A 23640-nucleotide genomic window follows, 5' to 3' on the forward strand; every position below is an offset into this window, starting at 1 on the left:
TGTAATGCATTAGAGGTATTAAAGCCCCCATATTCTGCCTGGCTCGAGGCCAGGGAACAAGGCGAGATAAATAATCCCAATAGACAGAATATGTAGGGAGGAATTTTAAAATGTACTTATGATAGACATATTGACCTCCCTAACTAATAAAAATGTATACATGAGGTTAGTTTTGAAGGAAAGGTGCAGACCTTGCACATTTATGGTGTATATAAATATTATACACACTATAGTGATAGCATCCTTAAAATATTCCCTCATCTCTGTGACATATGGCTGTCATACTCTGTCTTTACCCTGGAAGCAAAGAAATGCATGGGTTTTATATTAACATGTGCAGTTACTATATGAAGAAATAGTTTTAATATCCTTCATCATAAAGCAGGGGCCCAAAAACTGAGCCAAATCTAGCCTTTAGCCTGTTTTTATAAATAAAATTTTATTGGAACATGTCACACCTGTTCATTTACATCTTGTCTGTAATTGCTTTCCCCGGACAATGGCAGACCGTAGTGGCTATGACAGAGACCAGCTATCTACCTCCCAAAGCCTCAAGTATGGGTCTGTTCAGAAGGTATCCAGCCATAATGTAGTATGGAAAATAGAGACATTTATTGAAGAAGTACAAGAACCATTGTACATAGGACAATGATGTCTTAGTCCCCTGCAAGGAAGGCACCTTGGAGCATCACACAGTTCTCCCAATTGCCCTCAGCTATCCTGTTGTATTTTTCTGCATCTCATTCGTGGTGTGAAATCTCTTCCCTTTCAAAGGTGATTTTGGTTTTTGGAAGAGCCAGAAGTCACAGGGCACCAAATCTGGGCTGTAGGGGGGCTGAGTCACCTGGGTGATTTGATATTTTGCCAAAAAACTCTGCATGAGACATGATGCAGGAGTGTGTATGTTGTGATGAAGCTGCCAATCACCAGTTTCCCACAGTTGCAGACTTCTGAATCATCTGAGTAGTTTCCATGGGGAAATGTTCAAGCTTCACCCAAAATTTGATGTAGATTCATTGCTCTGCTCACTCAGCCATTTTGAATGCGTCGGCCACACAGTACACATGCTCACTCATTGGTGTCCATCACCCCCACTGACTGGTGCAGTGGAGTCGTCATTGCTCACATGTGCACATTCCAGTCCACTCTCCACGGCTGTCAGGTTACATCCATGTTGTACAAACAGTTCTCGTATGTTAACAATGGCTGGACTTTTTCCAGACAGACCTCATACTTACTATCTGTCCTTTTACACAAAGAGTTTGCCGAACTTGTCTTAAAACATGAAAAAATTAGTAATGGCTTAGAATATAAACGAGCACTTTGTTTCTTGTTTATAGTAAACTGTGTGTGGATTCAGGAGGCCGGTTCTGGATCAAGACATTTCCTAACCATGTGACCTTGGCCAAGTCATTGAATGTCTCTCAGCTTCCTTTTCCTCCTAAGATATTGAAGTCTTAAAAGCTGAGAATGATAATAATCCCCCTCTTCTTCACACTTTGTCATGAGGGAGCGCGTGGGGGGTAACGTGAGTGAAAACACACCTCAAATCACCCCCCTCCATTAGTGTGTGCTCTTGGCAGATTCTGCTGAATTGGCTGAAATCGTCATCATTCCTTTGATAGGGCAAATAAGGATGTCTGTACAGATTTTATTCTTTTCACTCATTAATTTCTTTTCCACCAACATTTATTGCACTGACACTGTGTACTGAGCTCTTTTTAAGGCACTGGGTGTTTAAAGGCAAGGCCGCCAAGGCCTTTGTGTGTGCATGTAGTATGCCAGGTCATGATGGCCTCGGGCACCCATCCGGCCCTTCTCCCAGGTTGGGGCCATTTTCACCATGCGATATTTTTAGTTGTCCGTGTGTGTGGGCCAAGAACAGTGTCTTCTAACTTCCCCGTAACCCCGCATTTATCACGGTGTCTGGGCCTGCCATGTGCTCAGTAAATGTGTGTCGGCAGCTGGATGTTGGTTGGTAGTCCCTGCCCTGTGCTGCAGCCTCCCCCTTTGGTCCCTCCCAAGGTTCGCCACTCGGGGTTCACAGCAGCTATGGCAGGCCGTCCAGTGGCAAGTCCATGTTGCAAGGAGTTGTTTAAAGAAGCTGTTTCTGAGGCTTCTGGGCATGTGGGTTGGGGATGGGCCAGGAAAACCATGAGGAGATGGTTGTTGCAGTATTTTAGATCATTGCCTGGGAGGCTGGGAAGGGAGAGTTAAGACATAGTGTAATGAGGCAAGGATTACTCAACTTGTTTTATTCATATTGCCTTGTACAGAATCTCTTAGGTACATCAGGAGGGCCAGCTATTTTGATAGGGAAATGAAAGCAAAGTTCAGGAAATCAAGATTTGAGGCTGATGGGTAGGAGAAAGATGAGAAGGTGAATAACATTGACATTCATCATCACAAGCCTGGTCCTTGATACAGGAACAATGACGACATACTCTGTGTAACACTGCTATGTAACAAGCATTATGTCAAGTGCTTTATTAGTTAATGCTTACAACCATCTAAGGAGGGATGTGCTATCATTTTATAGGAGGAAAAATTAAGGGTCAGAGAGGTTAAGTAACTCACCCAAAGTCACACAGCTAGTAAGTAAGAGTTAGGATTGAACCCAGGCAGGATGGCTCCAGAATGGCTCGTACTCCGAACCACATGTTACAAAGGTGGAAAGTTAGTTCTCTGAAGGAAAGAATATCCCCAAAGACTTGGGCCTTGGGTCCTGCTCATAGTTGGGAGATGGGCAAAAATTTCCTTGAATGATTTTTTTCAGTTTTCCTTAGCAAATTTTTAAGAACTAAAAGTAAAGCACTTTGAGATTCTCATCCTTCTCACATCAAGAAATACTGAGGAATCACTGTTCCAAGAGAAAAAAAAATCAATGTTGTAGTGTTTCTCTAATCTGAACAACTCCATTTAGAAACTTAATAATCTTTTAAAATAAAATATTCCCAAGTGTATACTTTTGAACTGATGTGTTCTGCTCAACTGCAGCACTAACAAAATCTTCCTATTAGTCAACTAGAGGGTTTGGTAAGGGCGCTCACTATCCTCCTGCTTCTGGTCACTCCTCCCACACACCCGGGACCTCAGGGAACAGAGGGGGTCGCCCCTCCTTTGGGGGATTCCAAGCCTGCAGACAGGGACCGTTCTCCACGTTGGTTTCCCCCTTGTGCCAAATGAGCATTGGTTAAAGGACCGCATGTGGCCCCCCGGGAGAGAGGGGGAACCAGGTTAGCCGGGGCGGGGAGGTGTCCAGAGTCCTCCACCCCGCGGCACAGCCCAAAGCTGGCAGAACTGCTGACCACATTTGGCCCGAGTTACTGCTCCTCACAGTGTGCAGTCCCACGCCCTTGGACCACCGCCAAGGGCCTTCAGAACCTTGGTCTTAGCTGCTGCCACTCTGCCTGCGGGGGGCTGGTTTCTCAGCAGGGAAGATGCAGGAGGGGTTAGAGGGGTGTGTGTGCGTGTGTGCGCATGCATGTCCCTGTGTGTGTGTCTTCTGATTCCTGTGTTTGCCTCTGGGGGACTTTCCTACTTTACTCCTCTGACTGGAAAGAAGAAAAGGGCTTTATTTCTGTGCCCTTAGCTCCTTTTTCAGTTTTCCAGTTTACTTTTGGTCGTTATCTCTGGGTAACAATGTGTCTGTCTGACTTAGACACACTATATATTCTCAAACTCGCAGCCAGGGATTTTGCCAACCTCTTGTGGAAGAAGTTCTGTGTGGTCCCAAGAGAGAATGTCATTGTCTTCTCTCCACGCCTGAGTCACATCCATTCTCTTGAACCCGAGACCATTTGCCTTCAAATCCTGTCTGTATGGCCTTCAGCAAATCACCTAGCCCCCCGGTTTAGGCTAGCCCATTGTATTGAATACGTGCTCCGTTACTGGTAGTTGTTAACATTGTAAATTGTTATTCAACTAGACTCTAGAGATGTTTCCGTCAGAATAAGATACGGTTTACCCACCTTTCCAAACACTCTAATAATGAAGGGCTCGGTATTGTTACTATGTGTTTTTATAGTTTTGTAGTTTACGGAGTGTAAATCCTGTGGTGTGGGAAGCATACTTGTCATCTCTGCTTGTGAGATTGGGTCGAGGAGGCTCAGGAAGGCAAAGTGGCTGCTCGGAGGCAGCGTTAGGAGCTGAGCGAGCCTTCTCTCTTCTAGGCCTGGGCAGTTTCCACCTCACTGGCGCCGCAGGAAATTCTTTTGTTTGCTGTTGCCCCTGCTTTGTCCTCGAGTCTCCACACAAGTAGCATCCTTACCTCTAGATTAGGGCTTTTTACACGCAGCACTATTTATAATTGGAGCCTGGTAATTCTTTCTCGTTGTGTGATGGTGTTGTTTGGAGAGGGGAGCGCTCTCCTGTGTGTTGTGGGATGTATAGCGACATCCCTGGCTTCTACCCACGGAAAGGCAGTGGAGGCCACCATTATGACAGCCCAAATGTGCCGACACACTACAAAATGTCTCTTGTGGGGGCAACATCGGTGTTGGTCAGGAGCCGCTGTCCTGGATTAAAGAAGTGCAAGGGAAATGTGTGTGGGGGGAGGACTGGAGTCCAGGTTGGCTATCACTGATTAAGCACTTACTGTGTGCCAGGCAAGTTGCTAACGTTGCCTACCTTTCACTGGCTCGCCAACAGAAATTTTACGAGCGTCTGCATTGTCAGGAAAAAGACACTAGGGCTCAGAGAAGTAAAGAAAAGCAGCAGAAGAGGGATTCAAGTTCACATCCATCTGGCAGCAAAACCTGTGCCCTTCCCATTACTTCCTACACACAATTTTCTGCAGGTTCATGGTGTTTTAGTTCTTTTCTGGGACCAAGGAAACCCACACAGTGAGGATTAAATTGGTTCCAAAGTTATTTTGAGACCACTAATAGGAGTGTTTACCTGTAAAAAATAAAATGAAACCAAAAAGATTCTTTGCAGCAAACATGACGGAGTAAGCAGAGCCTTACGTGGCTAAATTCTAGTGTAATTGTACTTGAACTTTCTTAGACCTTATGTGACAAATGCAACATGAGGTGCCGCCTTATAGGAAAAGTAATGGGGGAGATAAGTAGTCCAAAAACCATCTCCCCCATTACTTTCCTATAAGGCCGGCACCAACATGGTTTAAAAATATATTTACAGTACAGAAGCCAAGAATGGTGTATCTGACACAATATACATTTTAATGCTCTTATTTTAATCTACTTTGTGTGCAGGAAATTTGAACAGATAATAGAATGTCATTTATCGGTGCAATAATTGCTTTTGAGAAATGATGGGACTCCTGATTAGAAGTGGAATATGGAGCCGAATCATTTGGTGATGAGATAAACTCTTCAGGGGACCTTGATTTTGTGATGCAATTAGCTCCATGCACGCGTGATTCCCGAGGTCCGTCCCAGCATTTGTTCAGTTAATACGGTTCCATTTCTGATGCCCCTCAGTTCAGATCATTAATAAGTCCTTAGACGGGTCTGCCTGTTAAGTGATTTTAAGGGAGAATTTATTTGAACCTTGTCATAAGCGATCTTAGTATGCCCTAGAAAATAGTGATATAAAGCATCGTCTGTTAAAACGTCACCCAAAACAACCTATGAGATAATTTTCGACTATATTCCTTGAAGCAAGAAAGCACATTATAAAAATGAAATGTAGGTGTTGAACGTGTCGCGGTCCCTTATGAAAATATGACAGCACTTCCCATGGTAAAAGTCGGTCCCAGATATAATTTCTCCTGCTGGCCGGGAGCCCAGGCCGGTGTAGCTCCACTCCCATGATTAGTGGATACTGAGCCTCACTCTCTCTCTCTCTCTCTTTTAAAGGGCCACACTATCTTGTTCAATTCAACCACATCCGGGATCGTATTGGTGTTTGGAGAATTACAACTGTGAATTAGAAGAAGGGGAGGGACACAATTCTCCCATTCTCAAATTTGAGTAAATAAGACATACCCAGTGATGTTTCTAGCAAAGGACATAAATGGGAGAGCTGGAAAAGGGGCAATTAGAGCTGTGGGCTTTCATGAAATAATACAAGTATATAGCAAGCCATTTAAATCTCTTCTGTGAAGGCGGAGACAGGTGCTGTCTTTTTAAATGTGCTAATTCTAAGGTGCGGAGTTCCTGGTACCAAACCTCCCAGTGATTTTAGGAGGGGTAAATGAGTTAATGCATATTAAAAGCACCAAGCACAACCCCAGGCGCACGGTAAAGGCTCAGTAAATAGTAGATTCTATTAGCTCAAGCTCTTCCGGTACAACTTTGAACCCACTGCCAACTGAAATCTACTGCCAAAATTCCGTGGGAGAGAACGAAGCCTTCTGGTTTCTGGTGAGCATAAACACACGCCCAGCTTGAAGATCTTAATATATTAAGTACTTAACAATGTGGGGCATTTAGTGAGGACCTGTGCAAAAGGGAAGCTCACTGAGTTCCCATGCCAAATTGACTCAGCACAATGTTTGGGATTCTGGGGGGGTGAGGACAGTAACGAGCCATTTTTAAGTCAGAGGGCGTCTCAAACGTTGTTCGAGTGCAGAGGAATTGCCGGGATTTTTTTGAAAGTGCCTATTTCAGCCCTGGCTGGTGTGGCTCAGTGGAGTGAATGATGGCCTGCGAACCAAAGGGTGGTATCTGGTTCCATTCCCTGTCTAAAAAAGCACACGCCTGGGTTGCATGCCAGGTCCCCAGTAGGGGGCGCATGAGAGACAATCACACGTTGATGTTTCTCTCCCTCCCTTTCTCCCTCCCTTTCCCTCTCTAAAAGACAATAAAAATCAATCAATTAATTAATTAATCTTAAAAAAATGCCTATTTGGATTGGCAGGCATTTCTGGGTGGAGCCGAGAGCCTGATTTTAACGAGTTGCCAGGTGATGGTGCTGCTGCCCACCGTGGGCCACCTTTTGCAAAGCAAGGCTTTCTTTAAGGAGTCAAAAATCAAAGTCTCCCTCCGCTCCAGCCCCGCTTTTGTCCCCTGCCTGTGTTCCACACCTGTTGCATGTGTGGTCAGAATAGCAGGGATTCTCATAACCCAGCTCCAGCCCTCCGCCAGGATCCCGGTGACCCGGGCAAACACACACTCCTTTCAGGGTCATGGGCAGGTTATGGAGTCAGGACTGCCAAAGCCCCACAATGATGTTTTCCTTCTCCCAACACCCACTCCTTCCCTTGCCTGCCCCAAACCCGAGGCTAATCTTGGAGCTGCTTAATAATAACAAAGCCAGCAGCAGTGTGCGGCAAAGTCCATTTTAAAGCAGAGTTTTTCTTGTTTGGCAATTACCTAATTTCAGAATGAGATTCACAGATTTGCAAAACCCACATGTGTGGAGACAAACTGCTTCTCCAGAAGGTTGATTAAAAGCAGACCCCCTCACGAAGAGGCGACGGGAAAATTAAGTGAGCGACAGTATGGCGTTCTTTTGCCCCCACTCTAACGTTTGGAGGCATGTAAATTATATTTTAATAAAAGGTCCATAAGTTGCGCTCACACACGCATGCGCACATGCACGCAGAGGAGAATCTGGTTCTAATTACTTGTACTTTAGTTGAACTTTGGTGTTTCCTTTGACTTTCTCCCTAATGTATGTGAGCTATGGGCCTTGCAGTCCTGCAGTGAATCCACAGAAAAAGGGGGAAAAAATCCAGACCAGCTCTCTTTGGTGCCAACAAAAATGAAGCTCAACTGAATGTTTTGACCAAATGCAACACTTTGCTATTCTCCCTTAATTAGCTAAAATTACTCCCTCCCACCGGGTCTGGAGCTCTGGGCTCAAAATTCCCTGGGGGACGTGCAGGAAATGCCTTTTGCTTTACAACTCCTTTTTTTCTTTTAAGGCTCAGCTGCCCAGAGAGTGCATTAAAATATTGTCGTAATCATGGAAGGTTCTAGTAAAAAGACAGGGCTTTCATAATGCAAGATGCCTGCCTCTAATCAGGCTCAACATAAAATCCTGAAATCTGTCAACATGGTTTAGCCAGCAGTAAATTAGTTCTCACAAAGAAAGAAAAATTGTATACTGAGCTCTCTCTTAAAAATGGTATCTGCTACTTAATCTAACCTTCAGAAAAATGCCAAGCATGTTAGGAATTGTGAAGGGAGCTATTGTTGGAGACTTTCTGTGTGTTTAAATGACACTCAGGTGTGTTGTAACAACAAGGACATTTATCCTGTGTTTTCTCAGGTGAGTGAAGTGTGTAAGTGCCAAGTCCTCTTAACAGGCCGCAACGTTAAATTGTTTTTTCTTTTGAATTTTGGGAATGCATTAACCCCCAGAACTGTGGCCTGTGGCCCCGTGCGGGCTGGCATTGTTTTGTAGCATCTCGGTTGGTGGAGATTTTGTCTTTTGTTTTGCCTGCAAAGAACCTCTGATTTTGTCGTCCTTCGGAGCACTGCTTTTCACAGTGCCATCTGTGGACCAGAGCGCTTCCCGAAATTGCCGGTGGCCAGTCTGCAAGTGCAGAGATTGAGAACAAGCATTTAAAGGCTTTTACAGCCATTGCACAGAGTAAGCTTATTCCACTAACACTTTTTCTAAATTTGGAGCTTATGTTTTGGACACCTTTTTCTTAATCTTTTTTTCCTAGCGATCCATTTTACTTATAAATACTTTTCTAGGAATTTGTCCTTACTGAATTTTATCAGCTCATGATAGACTTACAGTGGGATGCTAAGAAATGGTCCTTTACCCTAGATAGAATGGAAATGACCAGTTTAAAGCAAATGCCTGCCGCCCTACCCCCAGGAATTCTGTTGCTGGTTGCTGGTCTGGACCACACTTTGAGGAGCATGGATTTAGATGCAAACAAGACCTATAACGAATTTTTATACAAGAAACCGATCCTAGCTTTGCTTTCCTTAGTGGCAGGTATGTCTAGGTTGCAGGGCTGAAGGGGTTTAAAATACGGGCTGGAAGCTGGTGTCTGTTCATGCAGGGCTGTGCAGCTTGCTGTCTCCTTTTGCCTGTGTGCAGCCCAGAGAAGCCCCCTGAGCACCTCTGGTGCTGACTCTGCTCTGGGCAGGGACCCATGGAGCCAAGCATCCATCTTACCCCAGTAGCAGAAGTTCCTCTGTCTTGGCCGTTCCCTGACGAAGCAAAGCAGCCCATCTGGTGAGCCGTTTAGATGCCACATTGGAGGCTGCTGCTTGTCAGCGGTGCAATCACCAAAGAGCACTGAATAAGACAATAAGTAAGCAAGGAAATAAATAAAAGCAGGAGGCAAAAAGCAGATCCTAATTATTCCTCAAAGGCTGCTTCCCCAAACTGAAATCACATCAGGATGGCCGGAGTACAGTGGTTTGATGGAATGACACAAGCCTCTTTCCCCTCTGGGAAGTCTAAAAACTGCTTTTGGGGCCTGCCTGAGATCGCTGAATGCGCTAATACAGGACGCATTGTCTGCTGAGCCTGCAGAGTTTTCCAGCAAAAATTTTATCATTCCACAGACTTATTGTGCTTGCTCGGAATAAGGAACAAAATGTTTGAGGCCTCTCAAGGGCATTTGATGAATCTAACTTTAATTTAAAGGGACTAATAGATTATTGATTTAAGCAGGATGACAGTGAACAGATCAATGGCCAAGCACTCTGTAGCTACCTTAAAGACCCAAGTGGCTGGCGAAAGGGGAGCCAGTAGGCCACCTGCCTCCCTCGTTTCCCACTGTCCTTGCTGCTGATGGCAGGGGGCAGGCTGGGGAATGGAAGGGGAAGAGGAGCACTAATAAACTTTGCCAAAGTATTTTGCTACTTTATCAGACAGGCCAGAGGTTGCATTAAGTAAGGATCTGCTTTTATACTGATGCCATATCCTGGCTTTGATTCCAGAACTGGTTGTGGCATGTTTGTTGAAGACCAGCTTGGGCAGTCTGACTAGACCATGGAGACTTTTCTCTTTGCTTTGCATTATTCTCAGTGTCACAGGCCACACAGAGGAAGTAGAGGACCACAGATTACCAACTTTGAGGGTGAAATTTGAATATAGGTGTAAATCTAATGTTTAATTCTTTACTACCAATGGGAACCTTTTTTTGGAAGATGATGATTTCTTGTCATATAGAAGACTTTTCTGTTTAGATTTGAGTGGGATTCACTTATGGCATTTATAGGATTCAAATTTAAACCATGACAGAAAGAATCAATTTATCCTTTAAAACACAGCCTGGTCACCTCCTCTGGGAAGCCCCCCTTGATTTCTCTTCAGATACATGAAGCTTGAAACCTTCTTTGTTAGCATAATACCAGTGGTTCCCAAACTGCTGCAATTTGGATTCACCTGGGAATTTTTTTTTTAAATTTCAAAACATGCTCATGCCTGCCTTTCACTCCCAGACATTCTGGGTCTAAGATATATCCTGCGTGAAAACTCCGCAGGTGGTTCTAATAATAGCCACGGTTGGGAACTTCTGTTACATTCTAATCATTGGTTTACTCTATTAGGCCAAACGTGTCACGACTAAGAGATTATACCATGCTCTGTCCATAGCGTATCACACAATGCTTGGCATGTTATAGTCACTCAGCAGAAATAAGCGATTGAAGATGTGAACATCTATTGCTAGTTGTGGGAAAGTTCAGAGTTTTGTGGGCGAAATCACCCCAGCCTTAATAAGAGTCCCGAAGGCTCACAGTTGATGGCTTCCAGTAGAACATTCGAATTGATGGCAGCTATTCGGGAAGGGCCTTCTAGATTCATTCATTTGTTATAAATGACTCTCATCCACAGAGAAAGCTTTTTTTTCCAACCTTTGTAAAATGTTTCGGGACGTTAGAGGCCTCTCCCTTTTTGTGTACTTTGTCCCGAGTTGCTCGGGTATTAAATCGCCCGCAGTTAGGTTTCTTCCCTTTGGGAGGGTGAGATGCTCAAGTAATGTATTTGAAGTGGCGTATTTATGGAAATCACCACCCACTTTTGAAATTCAGGGCATAGCTGTGACAGCTGAATCCAGCCCTAACAATTCTATTTACAACTTCCCCAGTCAAGCCAGATTAGCTGTTCTACAGGAGCGAGTAGGGTGTTAAAACACACCCCTCCCCACCACGTTGCTTCTGTAGAGAACACAGGGCCTGGCTGATGGACTGAGGTCGTGGTGGGGGGGGGGGGGGCAGGATCGCTCGGGCAGACATGGAGGCTCACCGGTAGAACCCATCTAAAAGTTTTCAGAGGCATTTAGGGAAGGACTTACCTATCAATTTCAGGAGTGTTAATTGACACAGCCTTCTGAGAAGTTAGTTTGTTCAGCCTGAATTAAAAGCTAACAACATACTTTTAAATAACCATACGTTTTGAACAACTAATTCCACTTCCGAGACTGTATCCTAAGGAAATAGAGAGCTGTGCTGAGATTAGCTGTGAAGATCTTCCTATCACAATGGAATGTTTTGTGGGGAACTCTTTTTTGACTGGGAAATAAACTCCTGATAGAAAAAGTTAAACAGACTGAGTCCCAAATAGAATCTGCAGTATAATTCAGTAAACCAACAAACCAAAAACGTTTCTATGCCTAGGAAAATGTCTGGGAGGTGCATGCCAAGGCGACAACAGTGTTTTTTTCTCGGGGTGAAAGGATTGTGGGGGATCCTGTGTGTGCATGTTTTCTTAGGTTTTAACAAAGAGCAATCTATTATTTTGTACTTTTAACAAGTACTGTTTTCCTCTTGATGTCATTATCACCCATTTGCTTTTCGCGAAGCTGATTGGTGTGAGGAATGCTTTGCATTTGATAAGCCTTCGAGACACCTCAGATGCCAGCCTACCTGCAGAACACTTGACATAATTGTGCCAGGCTGTCCCGAGCAGGGGCTTTCTCGTCCCAGATCCCTGGGCTCTAACCAGCGAAGACTCCAGTAGGTTTATCTGCTAGACTCGCGTTACTCTACCGAATTCATTCCAAGATTCTTCTGAATTATAAAACTACTATAATAATAGTTCCTTCTATTCCAAAAGGATAACCAATTATTTTTTAAAGTAAGCAAGTGAGTGTAATTTATGGACTCAGAGAAGCACTTAGTGTTTGTAATGAAAGAAGAAAAAGTTTATATATTAATTCAATAAATATTTATTGATTACTTAGCTGCTCTGTGCTAGGACCTCTTCTGGGCCTAGAACACATTGTAAACAAGGTAGGTAAGTTCGTTGGCCTCACTGTACCCATACTTGAAGGTATGGCAGAGGTATAAAATAAAATTATACACAAACTTTCTAAATGTAGAATCAGAGAGTTTTATAGAAAACAAAACAATGGGCTATGGTGTCCAGGAGTGAGGAATGGCATAGGGCATTTTACTTGCAGAAGTCACCTTGGAGAAGGTAACATATGCTCTTAAGATCAAAGAGATGAAAAGGAACCAGAGCGCTGAAGGTCCCAGAATGTCCGGGTAGGAGAAGTGGTTAGTGTGCAATTGCCTTAAGATGGTATGAGAGCTTGGCCTGCCCAAGAGGTAGAAGAGAAGGCAAGTCCTGGGAAGTCTATTGGTTAGGAGAACCAGTGCTGTTGCTCGTGGGCCGTGTCCTGGAGAGCTGCATGAAACATAGTAAGGAGCTGAGCTTTGATCTAATTGGTGACTATTGGACAGCTTTAAACAGGTAAGTGAGAGGGACTGCTTTTAACTTTTGGAACAGTTACCTTACTGCTTGTTTGAAGAACAGACTCCAGCGTAGAGGAGCAGGGACAGTGAAGAGGCCACCAACGTAGCTGAGGTGGATCCCCAGCCTGGTGCGGCAGCAGGACTGTGGGACGAAGACTGATACAGTGTATCTGGTGGGCGTCTTGGCCGCAGAGGCTGGGAGTTTGGCCATAGGACTGTTCAGTCCACAGAATGCCTTAATCCAGGAGACCGTGGGCAGTGGAACAGCTGGGCATTTTATACTTTGGGGAAACTTCTGTATGCTGTCAAGAGATTTGGAGATTCTGGAACATTCTTTGACCACTTTCCATCACTTCTTTCCCCGTACCCATCATACTTTATACGCATTTTTGCCTGTGATAGGAACAGGGCTGGGCCTTGCTTTGACTTTGCACGTAGAGTAGGAAGTGGAGAATACTTGAGTATTAAATGTTATGAATTCCTATTTCCTGTGGAATTTGGGTGGTTAAACAATGAAAGAGAGGAATTTTGTGTGTCTAAATCCAGAATAAAGAGTGAGCAACATAACTCTCGGCCATGATTAGCATAAAGCAGTGCCCCTCAAACATTAATTGTACATTTGGTCTCCTGGGGGGGTTGTTAAAATGTAAGTTCTGATTCCATTGAGCTGGGGCCTGATAAGTATATTTTCAAATAAGTTCTGAAGGGACGCTGATGCTGTGGGTCCAGAGAGCCGTCTTTGAGTAGCAGAGGACTTGCCAGTATTACTGTTATCAATGGGGACACTGATGCTGTGGGTCCAGAGAGCTGTCTTTGAGTAGCAGAGGACTTGCCAGTATTACTGTTATCAATGAAGATCGGTTAGGACACCGGCCAGAGGCCCTCCCCATGTGCTGGCCGAGTGGCAACTTTGGGCATCTTCAGTTGTCCTCAGGAAATCTGCTTTTGGCTAATTGAGCAACAGGGTCAAACAAGTTATTTCCGAGGCTCTAACTGAATCAGAAGCTAGCAGAAACAGAAGAGCAGTGAGAGCCCGGGGTTTGCAGTGTGACGATCTGACTCTGTGGCTTGGCTGTTGGTCTCGGACAAGTCGCTGCACGCCTCTGACTTTGTCACTCTTCAGGGTAAATTGGCGGTCCAGTCACCTCCTTCACAATGAAAGAGACATACAGGATTGCTTTGTAAACTGCCAAGCACCCCATCCGAGTCAGTGTCCCCACTGCTGTGCCTGCAATGGAAATGGTTTTGTGGGCCTATCTCTGCCAGTGTTACCGCTGAATGGGGGGCAGAGGCCCATGCATTCACCGGTGAACAGAAATGAACCGAAACCCACTTTCTCTCTCTCTCTGTTGTAGCGATTGAAACACAGAGCACCAGCTCCGAGGAACTCGTCCCGAGCCCTCCGTCTCCACTTCCTCCCCCCCGCGTGTACAAGCCCTGCTTCGTCTGCCAGGACAAGTCCTCAGGGTACCACTATGGGGTCAGCGCCTGCGAGGGCTGTAAGGTGAGTACCCACGGCCCCGCGCCCGGTGTGCTGTCCTCCATGTGCTCATCGAAGGCGGCCTCCCCAGCTCCAGAAATGGGCCCCTCAGACACCTGTCCCGTCACCTTCCATCAGGGCGGTGGCCTCGCTTGCATTTAATGGTTTGATTTCTTTCTTGTATCTCATTAGTTAAAAATTCAGGAACTTCGGCAAATGATTGATGGGGGCCACACGCTCTAGGGCCCTTGAAATAACACCGAGCAGTCCTTTTCAGGTAGCGAGAGCCTCTCGAAGGAGTTCTGAGAAGCATCGTCCTGTTTCTCCTTAAAACATGCCGTCTGGTGTCTCTGCAGTTTTGTTTTATTTTTAAATATGACTGACAAGCCACTGAATCAACTTGCAGAGAATCCAAGGTTGAAATGGGGATTTATCTTCTTGGCTGTTTCCTCAGCCCCGTGGCCTTTGAATCACAGTTTGATTTTCGGCCTGTAGGGACTTGCTACTGTGTGGATGTCATAAATTCAGGGGGACTGGGTTTAAAATTCCAGCCGACAGAGTCCTGGAGGCTGAACATGTGTCAGAGAGGGTATGGCTGCTTTGAATCAAGCTAGACAATTGTTATCGAGTCCAACAGGCTTAATTGAGTGAAAGAGCTTTTTTTTTTTTTTAAGAGAGAAAAGAAACAAAGAATGACTTCCCAGGCAAATCCAACTCATCCATAGACAGTTTTTCAAAGGAACTGTGGCCGGCTAGAGCCAGCCCTTCCCCAGATAACACAGCTTCTTTGTGTTCTCTCCAAAGGGTGTTCAGGCCTGTGGTTTATATACCTAAATTGCATGATTCACGGGAAATTGTAAACATGTAGGAATACTATCGCAGGTGCTCCCTTCAGGTGCCATGTGGCTTGTTGTATTTGGCTTATCGGAGTTAGCGCTTGTTGTTTCCTTGTGCATTGTTTAGGCACTATTGTGTAACAACCCAGCCTAAAACCAAGTGGCTTAAAACTGTAGCTTTTTATTGGGTTGGCCAAAAAGCCCATTACGTTTTTTTCTGTAACATGAGACACATTTTCATTTTCACCAATAACTTCATTGATTTGGATATTTTCAGTATGTTTGTGTTGTACCGCTATTGGCTTCTAGTGGGCAGAAGCCAGTGGTGCTGCTAAACATCTCCCAGGGCATAAAACCCAAAGAATTATTTGGCCAAAATATCAATAGTACCAAGAAATGTCGCAAACCACTGTTGACATGTTCGATCGGTCACAGCACCTTCTCCATAAACTCACAGATCTTTTTTTTTTTGCATTTCATTTGTGTTTTTACCTTTCTTGAACTAGAAAGCACAATATGCTGAGAATTTTGCGTGTATTCTTCGTCTTCAATACTAAAATGGCTGCAGAAAAATTCACCAGTTTTGATAGGTTTTTTAAAATGCATGCTGGTATCACAGCTGTACAGTCTAACAGAATGGTTTTGAATGAAGTTGAAGACGACTAAGCACTATGAGACCCATCGTATGGAAAAAACGCAGCAGACGTTTTGGCCAACACAGTATTTAGCCTACAGTTCTCTGGATCGGCACGTTAGGCCAGGCTCCTCCTGCTGCTTCACCCAGTCTCAGCTGTGCTCCAGTGTGTATCACTGGTCAGCCCCAGGTTGGTTTGTCAGCTCTTCCTCTGGGGGTACGGCCTGTTGGCTGGGGCCCCCTCAGCTCAGCTCTCCTCCATGTGGCCTCTCATTCCCAGTGGGCTGGCCTTAGCTCTTTGCACAGGCAGAAGGGAAAATTGGGGCACACAAGGTCGCTCAAGGCCTCGGCTCCAAAGTGGCACCCTCTCGCTCCTGACACATCATGTTGGCCCAAGCAAGTCATAAGGCCAGTCCATACTCAGGAGGTAGGAACAGAAACTCAACTTTTTAGTTCAAGGACTTGCAAAGTCACATGAGAGGCAGGAATACAGGGAGAGGAAATTGAGGATTTTTTTTTTTTTTTGTACATTCACTCTATCACACTGCATGTCTAATTGCCTGTGAACACAGAGTGGAGAGGCCTCTGGTTCTGTTGCCCAGCATCTCCCACACAATCTGTCAGATAGCGGGGACTTAAAGATGTAGGTTGAACAAACATATAAATGTCACTCAGCCCCTCAACGAAACTGTGTGTGCTTTCCCTCCCTTCGAATCGTTTGAATAAACATGTATTATTTTACAAGGCAAGACCAGTTTGGGGAAATTCCTGAACGACTCAGGCACATTTCTCTGCCTCTGGAATCATGTTTGTTGTTTGAAAGGCACTTGCTTGCCTTGTAGCTTCAGATACAGTGGTCAGGAAAGTTGACACAGCCAGCAGTTAGCAGCTGGATAAGAAGCAAAACATTTGTGTGTCTAATTATTACTTTATTATTGGTAACCTCTAGGTGAATCTAAATTTATCCTGAGGTTTGAGAAGGCTGCAGAATACCAGTTCACTTTGTCCAATATATGAATATTTCATTGTGTGATATAAAAACAATTTTCGAATACTGATTTGAAAGTTAAAAGACACTCCTTTATTTCTAAAACTTTTAAGTCATCTGGTGTCCAGAAATCTCAATGAGGTTTATTATAACTCAGTTTCCCTGATCCCACCATGTCTTGGGAAATTACCAAGAGTGTCTCTTGTGCAGGTCCCAGGCCCAATGTGTGAAGCCGTTTCACAATCTGCCTGGTACACACTGTTTTAATCAGCCCTCCGCTAATTCTCTGAATCTCTTGTTTTAATTTAGGATTCTGATTCTTTTGAGGAAAAACCCCAATGAAAACAAAACCCACATCACCACAGGCAACTTGGATGAACTTGGTTAAGCTATTCCAAGTCATGTTATGATAAATCTTTTTAACAGAGCGATAAGCCCAGTTTAAGGTCAGCTGAGCTGGCCAGCCAGTTAGTTGTCAGATTTGAGGAGTTTTGTCTTGTGGGTGGGTCTCTGAAAATGTGAACTGCCTTTTCCCTTTGGTAGAGGCAGGTCTGCATTTTCTCTTGATGGAAAAAACACAGCGACAAAATTCACAGAACTAAAAAACGTGAGAGTGCAAAAGTACAATGTAATTCTCCCCAAAACAAAATAACTTATTATAATTTCTTAAAATTACCAACACAATGCTGAATTTATTGTATAAAACAGTTCAAAAATTAAAACAACCATAGTTCTACCGTAGGAGAAAACAGCCCCTACTAACCCTATTTTTCTATGGGTATATGATGTTGCTATTTTTGTTATTTTTATTTTTATTTTTTTGTTTTTTACCAAAGTAGAATTTTACATTGCCCACTGGTTTTAATTTATTTAATTCATCACCTTTTGTTATACAATGAGTGTGTTTCCAGAGTTTCTCTCTCATAGCTAATGCTTTAATGTATAGACTTTAAGTATGTATCTGATTATTTCCTTGGGATAAATGAGTTACAAATAGATACAAATAGAATTTCTAGGTCATTGGCTTTATACAGTGTTACAGCTTTTGATACAAATGGCCACCATGCCCTGTAGAAAAGGTACATAAATTTAAGCCCCATTATTCTGTAAAGGCTAATCTTACAGAAAACTATCTACTATGAATTTTTTCCTTGTGAACATCAGGAGATGAGTGAAGAGACAGCTTCCGTTTGGAATCCTGCCTATATTTCATTTGTTTATACATAATGGGTCCCATGCTTTGGTACCACTCTGGGCGGCCTCGGCCCCTGGCTGACCTAGAAAAGGTGGCCCATCCTTTGGCTGGTGATCAGAAATCACTACTCTGGGCTGAGGGCCTCTGCTCTACAGTTGGACCCCAAACAGCACCCAGGTGACAATTTTAAGAAATAATAGCCTTCTTAAAGAGGTAGCTTCTGCCTCTCATTACTGGGATGAGCTTATTGATTATCGTTTGGGAGAGAGAACCTCTGTCCTTTTAGGAACCAGGAGGCAGTCTCAGGGTCAGAGTTTAATGAATAGGTTGTGGTCCACCTTTGGGGTGGCTGCTCTGTTGACACAGCATCACCCTGGCGACCACCCCAGCAACATAACCATTGGATGTGCTAAAGGGATGTCTAGTTTAGGGGATTTCCAGCTGAGCCATGACAATATTTCGCAGAGGACAGAGTATGTGAAGTGAATATGTGCTGTGGTTAGCCAGCAAGGTTAAACGATATAAAGTAATAAAGCCGATTTTCATGTAAGAAACAGTCTTATTGCTCGTAGCTAGAATCTCTGCCCCATGTTGGCTTTCATCATATTTTACCTTTCCATTTTTGTACCTTTCAAAAAGTGTGCAGCCTGGAGTGAATCCCAGCTTGGCACTTGCTAGTGTTGTGACTTTGAGAAGGTATTTTTAACTCTATCTGTCCCTTTTCTCATTTGGAAAAAATGGAGATGATAGTACCACCTGACTCATAATATTGTTGTGAGGATAAAATGAATTACTACAAGGCATGGAGAATAATACCTGGCACATACTAAGTGGTATATGTGCTTGGTTATCATCTGTATTAGCTTTAACTTATAATGACTTTTGTAGACCATGATGTAACATCAGGTATAATCTTAGTATTCTTTCTTGTAATGTTCTTCCAGCAATTCCCCATTCCTTTATATCTGAATGAACACTGTCTCTTTCCTTCAAGACTCAGCTGAAGACCCAACCAGTCCCCGGAAGCTCACCTGATCACTAGTAAAGAGGCTGGCAACTTGCTCCTGTCAAGAGCCAGATAGTAAATATTTTAGGCTCTGAAGGCTGTGTGGTCTCTGTTGCAACTACTCAACTCGGCTGCTGCAGCGTGAAAGGAGCCATAGACAGTATGTCAAAGAATGAGCATGGCTATGTTCCCATAAAACTTTACTTACAAAAACAAGCAGTAGCTCACTTTTGGCCCTTGGGCCTAGTATCATGACTTCTGCCAAAGCATATTTGGTGGTGCATTATCTCTTACAATTTCTAAAACTTAGAACTGGTAATCCAGAGCACTCACGCCCAGGATGGCAGGGCAGCCGGTTCTGGGGAACTGCAGGCTTGGGACCCCGGCTCCCCTCCCCACCTCCTAGGAGAGTTGCCGAATGAGAGTTGATGTCCACTTGCCTGGCACTCCACGGCAGGTGCCTCAGGACCACTCGCCCTGTCTGGTGCTCTTCCACCTCTTTGTTCTCGCTCAGCTGCCACTTCCTTATCTCTCAGAGTCAGAGTTATTTTCTCATACGTGAGCTATTTCTGAAAGCACCCGGCATCTTGTTTTGGAGTGGTTTGGGGAGTGTATTCTGTGAGCTGCTATATCTGTTAGCTTTCTCTGCTTAACACATAACCCAAATGCTTGCTGGCTTAAGACAGTAGACATTTACTATTCGTCATAATTCTGTGTGGGTCTTTCTATCTGGGCTGGCTTGGCATGGGCCAGGTGGGCTAGAATGGCCTCACTCACATGGCTGGGACTTTGGTGGGATGACCGATCCTCTTCCCACGTGGTTTGTTAGCCCAGCCTGGACTCATTCATGTGGTGGATGGGTTCCCATCAGTAAGAGAAGACATCATCAGTATGCAAACCCCTGGTTGCATCACATTTACTAATGTCCCGTTGGCCAAAGCAGTTACATTGTCAAGTCCAGATTCAGTGGGTGGAGGAATGGGCTGCAGTCCTTAAGAGGAAAAGCAGCAAGGTCACCTTGACAAAGGGTGAGTGTGCCAGAGCCGGCCTTTGATTATATGCTGTCTTCTATTATTCCCAGTTTCATGGGTAAGTCTCTTGGGACCCCTGTATTCACCCTTCCACATACATTTATTGAACACCTACTAAGTTTCAAGGCCTGTGCCAGGTGCTGGCACAACGGTAAACACGATAGACAAGTTCCTCGTGGAACTTACTGTCTTGTACAAGAGGGCAGATGGTAAACAATCCAGAGTTGGAAGGAAATGAACAGGATGCTCAGTCAGAGAATAATTGCAGGGCACCTGAGTTGCCAGTGGGTCACTGAGGTCTCAGGGCTGCGGCGGAACCAGGTGTGTGAGTAGAAGGGGAAGCATTTTAGATCAGAAACTGAACACTGCATTCTGGGGCCATTTCTCCCACTCTGCGCGGTGTCCATGAACTTGTCTGGGCCTCAGCAGTGCTGTAGAACAAAAGCAACTCCACACATTTGAACTAAGGGCTATGCCAAAAACAGTAAACCTGACAATTGAACTGGGACTCGTTACCTATCATTTCTTGTTAGGGCTGGCTCCCCCCGGCCTGGGAGTCCCCAGTGTTTGCAAGTCTGGGGAGAAGGAAAACACTGCCCCAGGCATTTGGGCATTTGGTACCCGTACTTTACTTAATTCTCACAGCAGCACAGCAGGGAGTAGGCTTTATAATCCTCGTTTTACAGAGGAGGAACCAGGTTCAGAGAAGTTAAGAAACTTGACGAATGTCACACAGCCTGCCTTGGCTAGGGCCGGGACTGAAATCCTGTGCCTGCTGGAAGACACCCCATCGCTTCAGCCACCCCGAAACAGAAGGGTGGGAAGCAGGGGTGTGTTGTGGTCTGGATGGGGGGGTTTCATGGGGCAGCCAATCAAAAACAGAAATGGGTGGAAGCAAATGTAAAAGTAAAACAGCTCTATTGTTTGGATCACTTCATAAAAGAAATGACATTTTTACCATAAAGCATTTAAAAAAAAAAAGTAAAGGAAGAGCTCGCAAGTCAGCCTTTTCCTAAGAAGGGACAGTGCGCAGACAGGACCCACCCAGGGGCACGCTCCCAGCCCAACCGGTGCTTTGTCCTTGTTCTCTCTGCTCCGCCGCTGCTGGGTGGAAACTTCCCATCCGTAAGCGGCATCTGGGAGCCACAGTCCAGCCCCAGTGGAGGGCCCCTGGGGCGAGGCCGGTGCCGGCGATGGCGTGCCTTGTCCGCTGGGGCGCAGAGGAAATGCCTGCTAAAGGTCACGTTGGTGGCCTTCTATTTAAAGCAGCCTTTAGGAGTTTAAGCTCCACGAGCCCCCTTGGTCCCTCAGGGCCAATTTTGTCCATTTTCTCATCTGCCTTTGTTTTTCTTGCCTCTGAAGGAGGGAGCCCTCATCTCCAGGACAGTGTTCAGCTACTGGTCTGTTTGGGGTGTTTTTTTTTTTTTTCCTGGCACACAGCAAGTAGTGTGGTCAGGCACAAAAAGTTTTGCAATCAGCAAGATGGATGTCTGTACTTAATTTTAGAGCTTCTATTAAATACTATAAATGTGCCTAGTGATTTTATTTGACCAAGGCCATTTCAAATGACATTGTTTCTTGTTGTTAATGGGCGTGGGTAAACACGAACATTATGCTCTGTTTGGAGAGCATTTTCGGCTTTGCCCACCCTGGTAGTTGCTTGTGCTTAGGGGTTTGCTGTAGAGTTGAGCCCCGGGAACAATATAACAGAAGTAAAGGCAGTAACGAAAGCAAGACATCTGTGTGCTGTAGTAGCTAAAACTGAACTATGAAGCCTACCATCAAGTTCATTATTATAGTCTTTGAACCACAGTTGTAGGTCCCCTTATAGACCCCAAGAGCTATTCTCCTTACTGAAATCAACCAACAACAGAGAATTTATTTATTCTTTCATTCATCAGATATTTAAGTACTTTTCTATGAGAAAGGCTCTAGGTATAGGAATTGAAAGTTGTAAAACAGGCTATTTTATTGCCTAAATTCTAAACTTCTAATTTGAAAGGAAGAACTTCTGGAGCTGTGACCCAAGGTCACATCGGAGTGGATTATGCTTTGGCTTGTCCTCATGGCCAAGGCTCACAGCCTCCCACCCACACTCAGGGAGCATCTTCTTGTGAAGTAGTACCAAAGTCAGCTTTTGTATTGAGTTTTACTTTGTGTGGCTCCATTAACTTGTACAAGAAATGGGGGGTGGGGGGAGAACCTTGGATCACATTGTCTTCAGCTCATGCAACCTATTTAAAGGTCTTTAACTGACCTGTTCCTTAGGCCTTTACAGAATCACTCTGAGGTAGATAGATCTGTAGTTTAATCCCCGTTCTACAAAGACAAAGTCAAATTCAAAACAGAATTAAATCATATACACACAAGATAAAAAGTTTTTGAGTATTTTGTTCCCAATGCTGTGTCCCAGTGTTTAGAAAGTACATAGACCAGCGCCTGTTAAATAAGAGGTGCATCGTAACTATTTAACTTACGTACAGATGGATGAATGGGCAAAAATATAAACAGTGCACAGGCCTTGTTCTGAGATTCTCGTGGTTAGAGTGGTTGCTGGGCTCAGAGAAGGGGCCTCAGCTCCTCTGACCCATTCCGGGAAAGGCTTTATAGCAGAGATACTTTTATAGAGAGATGTGCTTTTCAGATGAGAAAGAGGAGAACAGTGTTCCAGGCAAAGGTTGCAGATGACTAGGAAAACAAGAGAGCTTGAAATAGCCCATAACAATTTTGTGTGGCAATGGGAACTCCCCTAGTCTGTTAATATGAGTTTTGCATAGCCCTGTGCAAACCGCGGGGGATGAGCCAGGCATGAAAGACGCTCGGCTGGGACCATGACCTATCATTTCCTCTGAGAAGCCTTCTCTAGAACTCCCAGGCTAGGTCCCCATTTTTCAATCTTCTGTTCTTTGCAGCACTTAACACAACTGTAATAAACTTATTTATGGACTTGTGTGTTTGATATCGGCCTCTTTTGTCAGACTCTAAGCTTCAGGAGGGTTGTAGCTGGCCCTTCACCACAGCTTTATTATTCATGCCTGTACATACAATACTCTGCGCATAGTGGGGCCTCAATGCATTAGCGTTTTTCTCAGAAATTAGACCTAAATAGTGATTAATATAGAAATAAATGATACATAACAAGCAGATATAACTATATGGTAATGCACATAGTAATATAAGTTGATATATTCTAATTCTGTAGTGGATTATATTTCATTATATAGGATTTGTGATGATACGTTTGTGGGAACTTTTGTGAAATTGTCTAAACAGGTCCAGGCCTTTGGTGGTCAAAGTCCAGCTCGTTTTCTGAGTCATTTCTTCCTTCTACCTCAGAGTTAACCCTTCACTGCAAAGAGCTATTTTCTTTGAAATTGTCTGTAAGCTAACTGTTCAGGACTAGCAACTGGACTATATATTCAAGAATGCTATAAGATTTTAGTGATTTAAAGAAAGTAAAAATCTCAACATCTAGAATTTACCTCCCGATTTAGCCACATCGAAACAGCTGAGATGGCAATCTGGCCTTTCCTAGTTAACAGTTCCTACAGGAGAAGAAAACTCTTTTTTCCTTCTGGATAAATGTTATCCTAAATTAAGAAATCATTTTGGGTGGAAAAGGCAGGAAAATCTGTCTGTTTTTTTTCTTCTGGTGCATAAATAAACAGGAAGTGGAGAGTGAATTCTGAGTTAGCCCGCAACCCTCTATTTCTGCGTGTGTGTGTGTGTGTGTGTGTGTGTGTGTGTGTGTGTGTTGGCCGGATGATAGTTTGTTTAAGTTGGTGGTTTTAAGTAGTTTATAAATCTTTTAATAGTTGAAAGTTCATAAATGCTTATTTAAATGCTTACGTTGTTGTTTTAAAATATTGAGACCACTTTCGTTAGCTGT

At 44.2% G+C, this 23640-nt stretch overlaps 1 protein-coding gene across 3 annotated transcripts in view; it reads left to right on the plus strand.

Moving 5' to 3' along the window:
• The window catches only part of RARB (retinoic acid receptor beta), a 156473-nt gene that overhangs the window by 15798 nt on the left and 117035 nt on the right, over window positions 1–23640 (plus strand). For all 3 annotated transcript variants that reach the window (XM_037144005.2, XM_037144008.2, XM_037144007.2), the window contains exon 2: window positions 13937–14085. In XM_037144005.2, coding sequence (XP_036999900.1) covers window positions 13937–14085 — 149 coding nt within the window. The remainder of the gene's footprint in view (window positions 1–13936; window positions 14086–23640) is intronic.

The sequence above is a fragment of the Artibeus jamaicensis genome, unplaced genomic scaffold, assembly GCF_021234435.1.
Source record: "Artibeus jamaicensis isolate MK-2021 breed Jamaican fruit bat unplaced genomic scaffold, CSHL_Jam_final contig_519, whole genome shotgun sequence".
In the NCBI taxonomy this organism is placed as follows: Eukaryota; Metazoa; Chordata; class Mammalia; order Chiroptera; family Phyllostomidae; genus Artibeus; species Artibeus jamaicensis.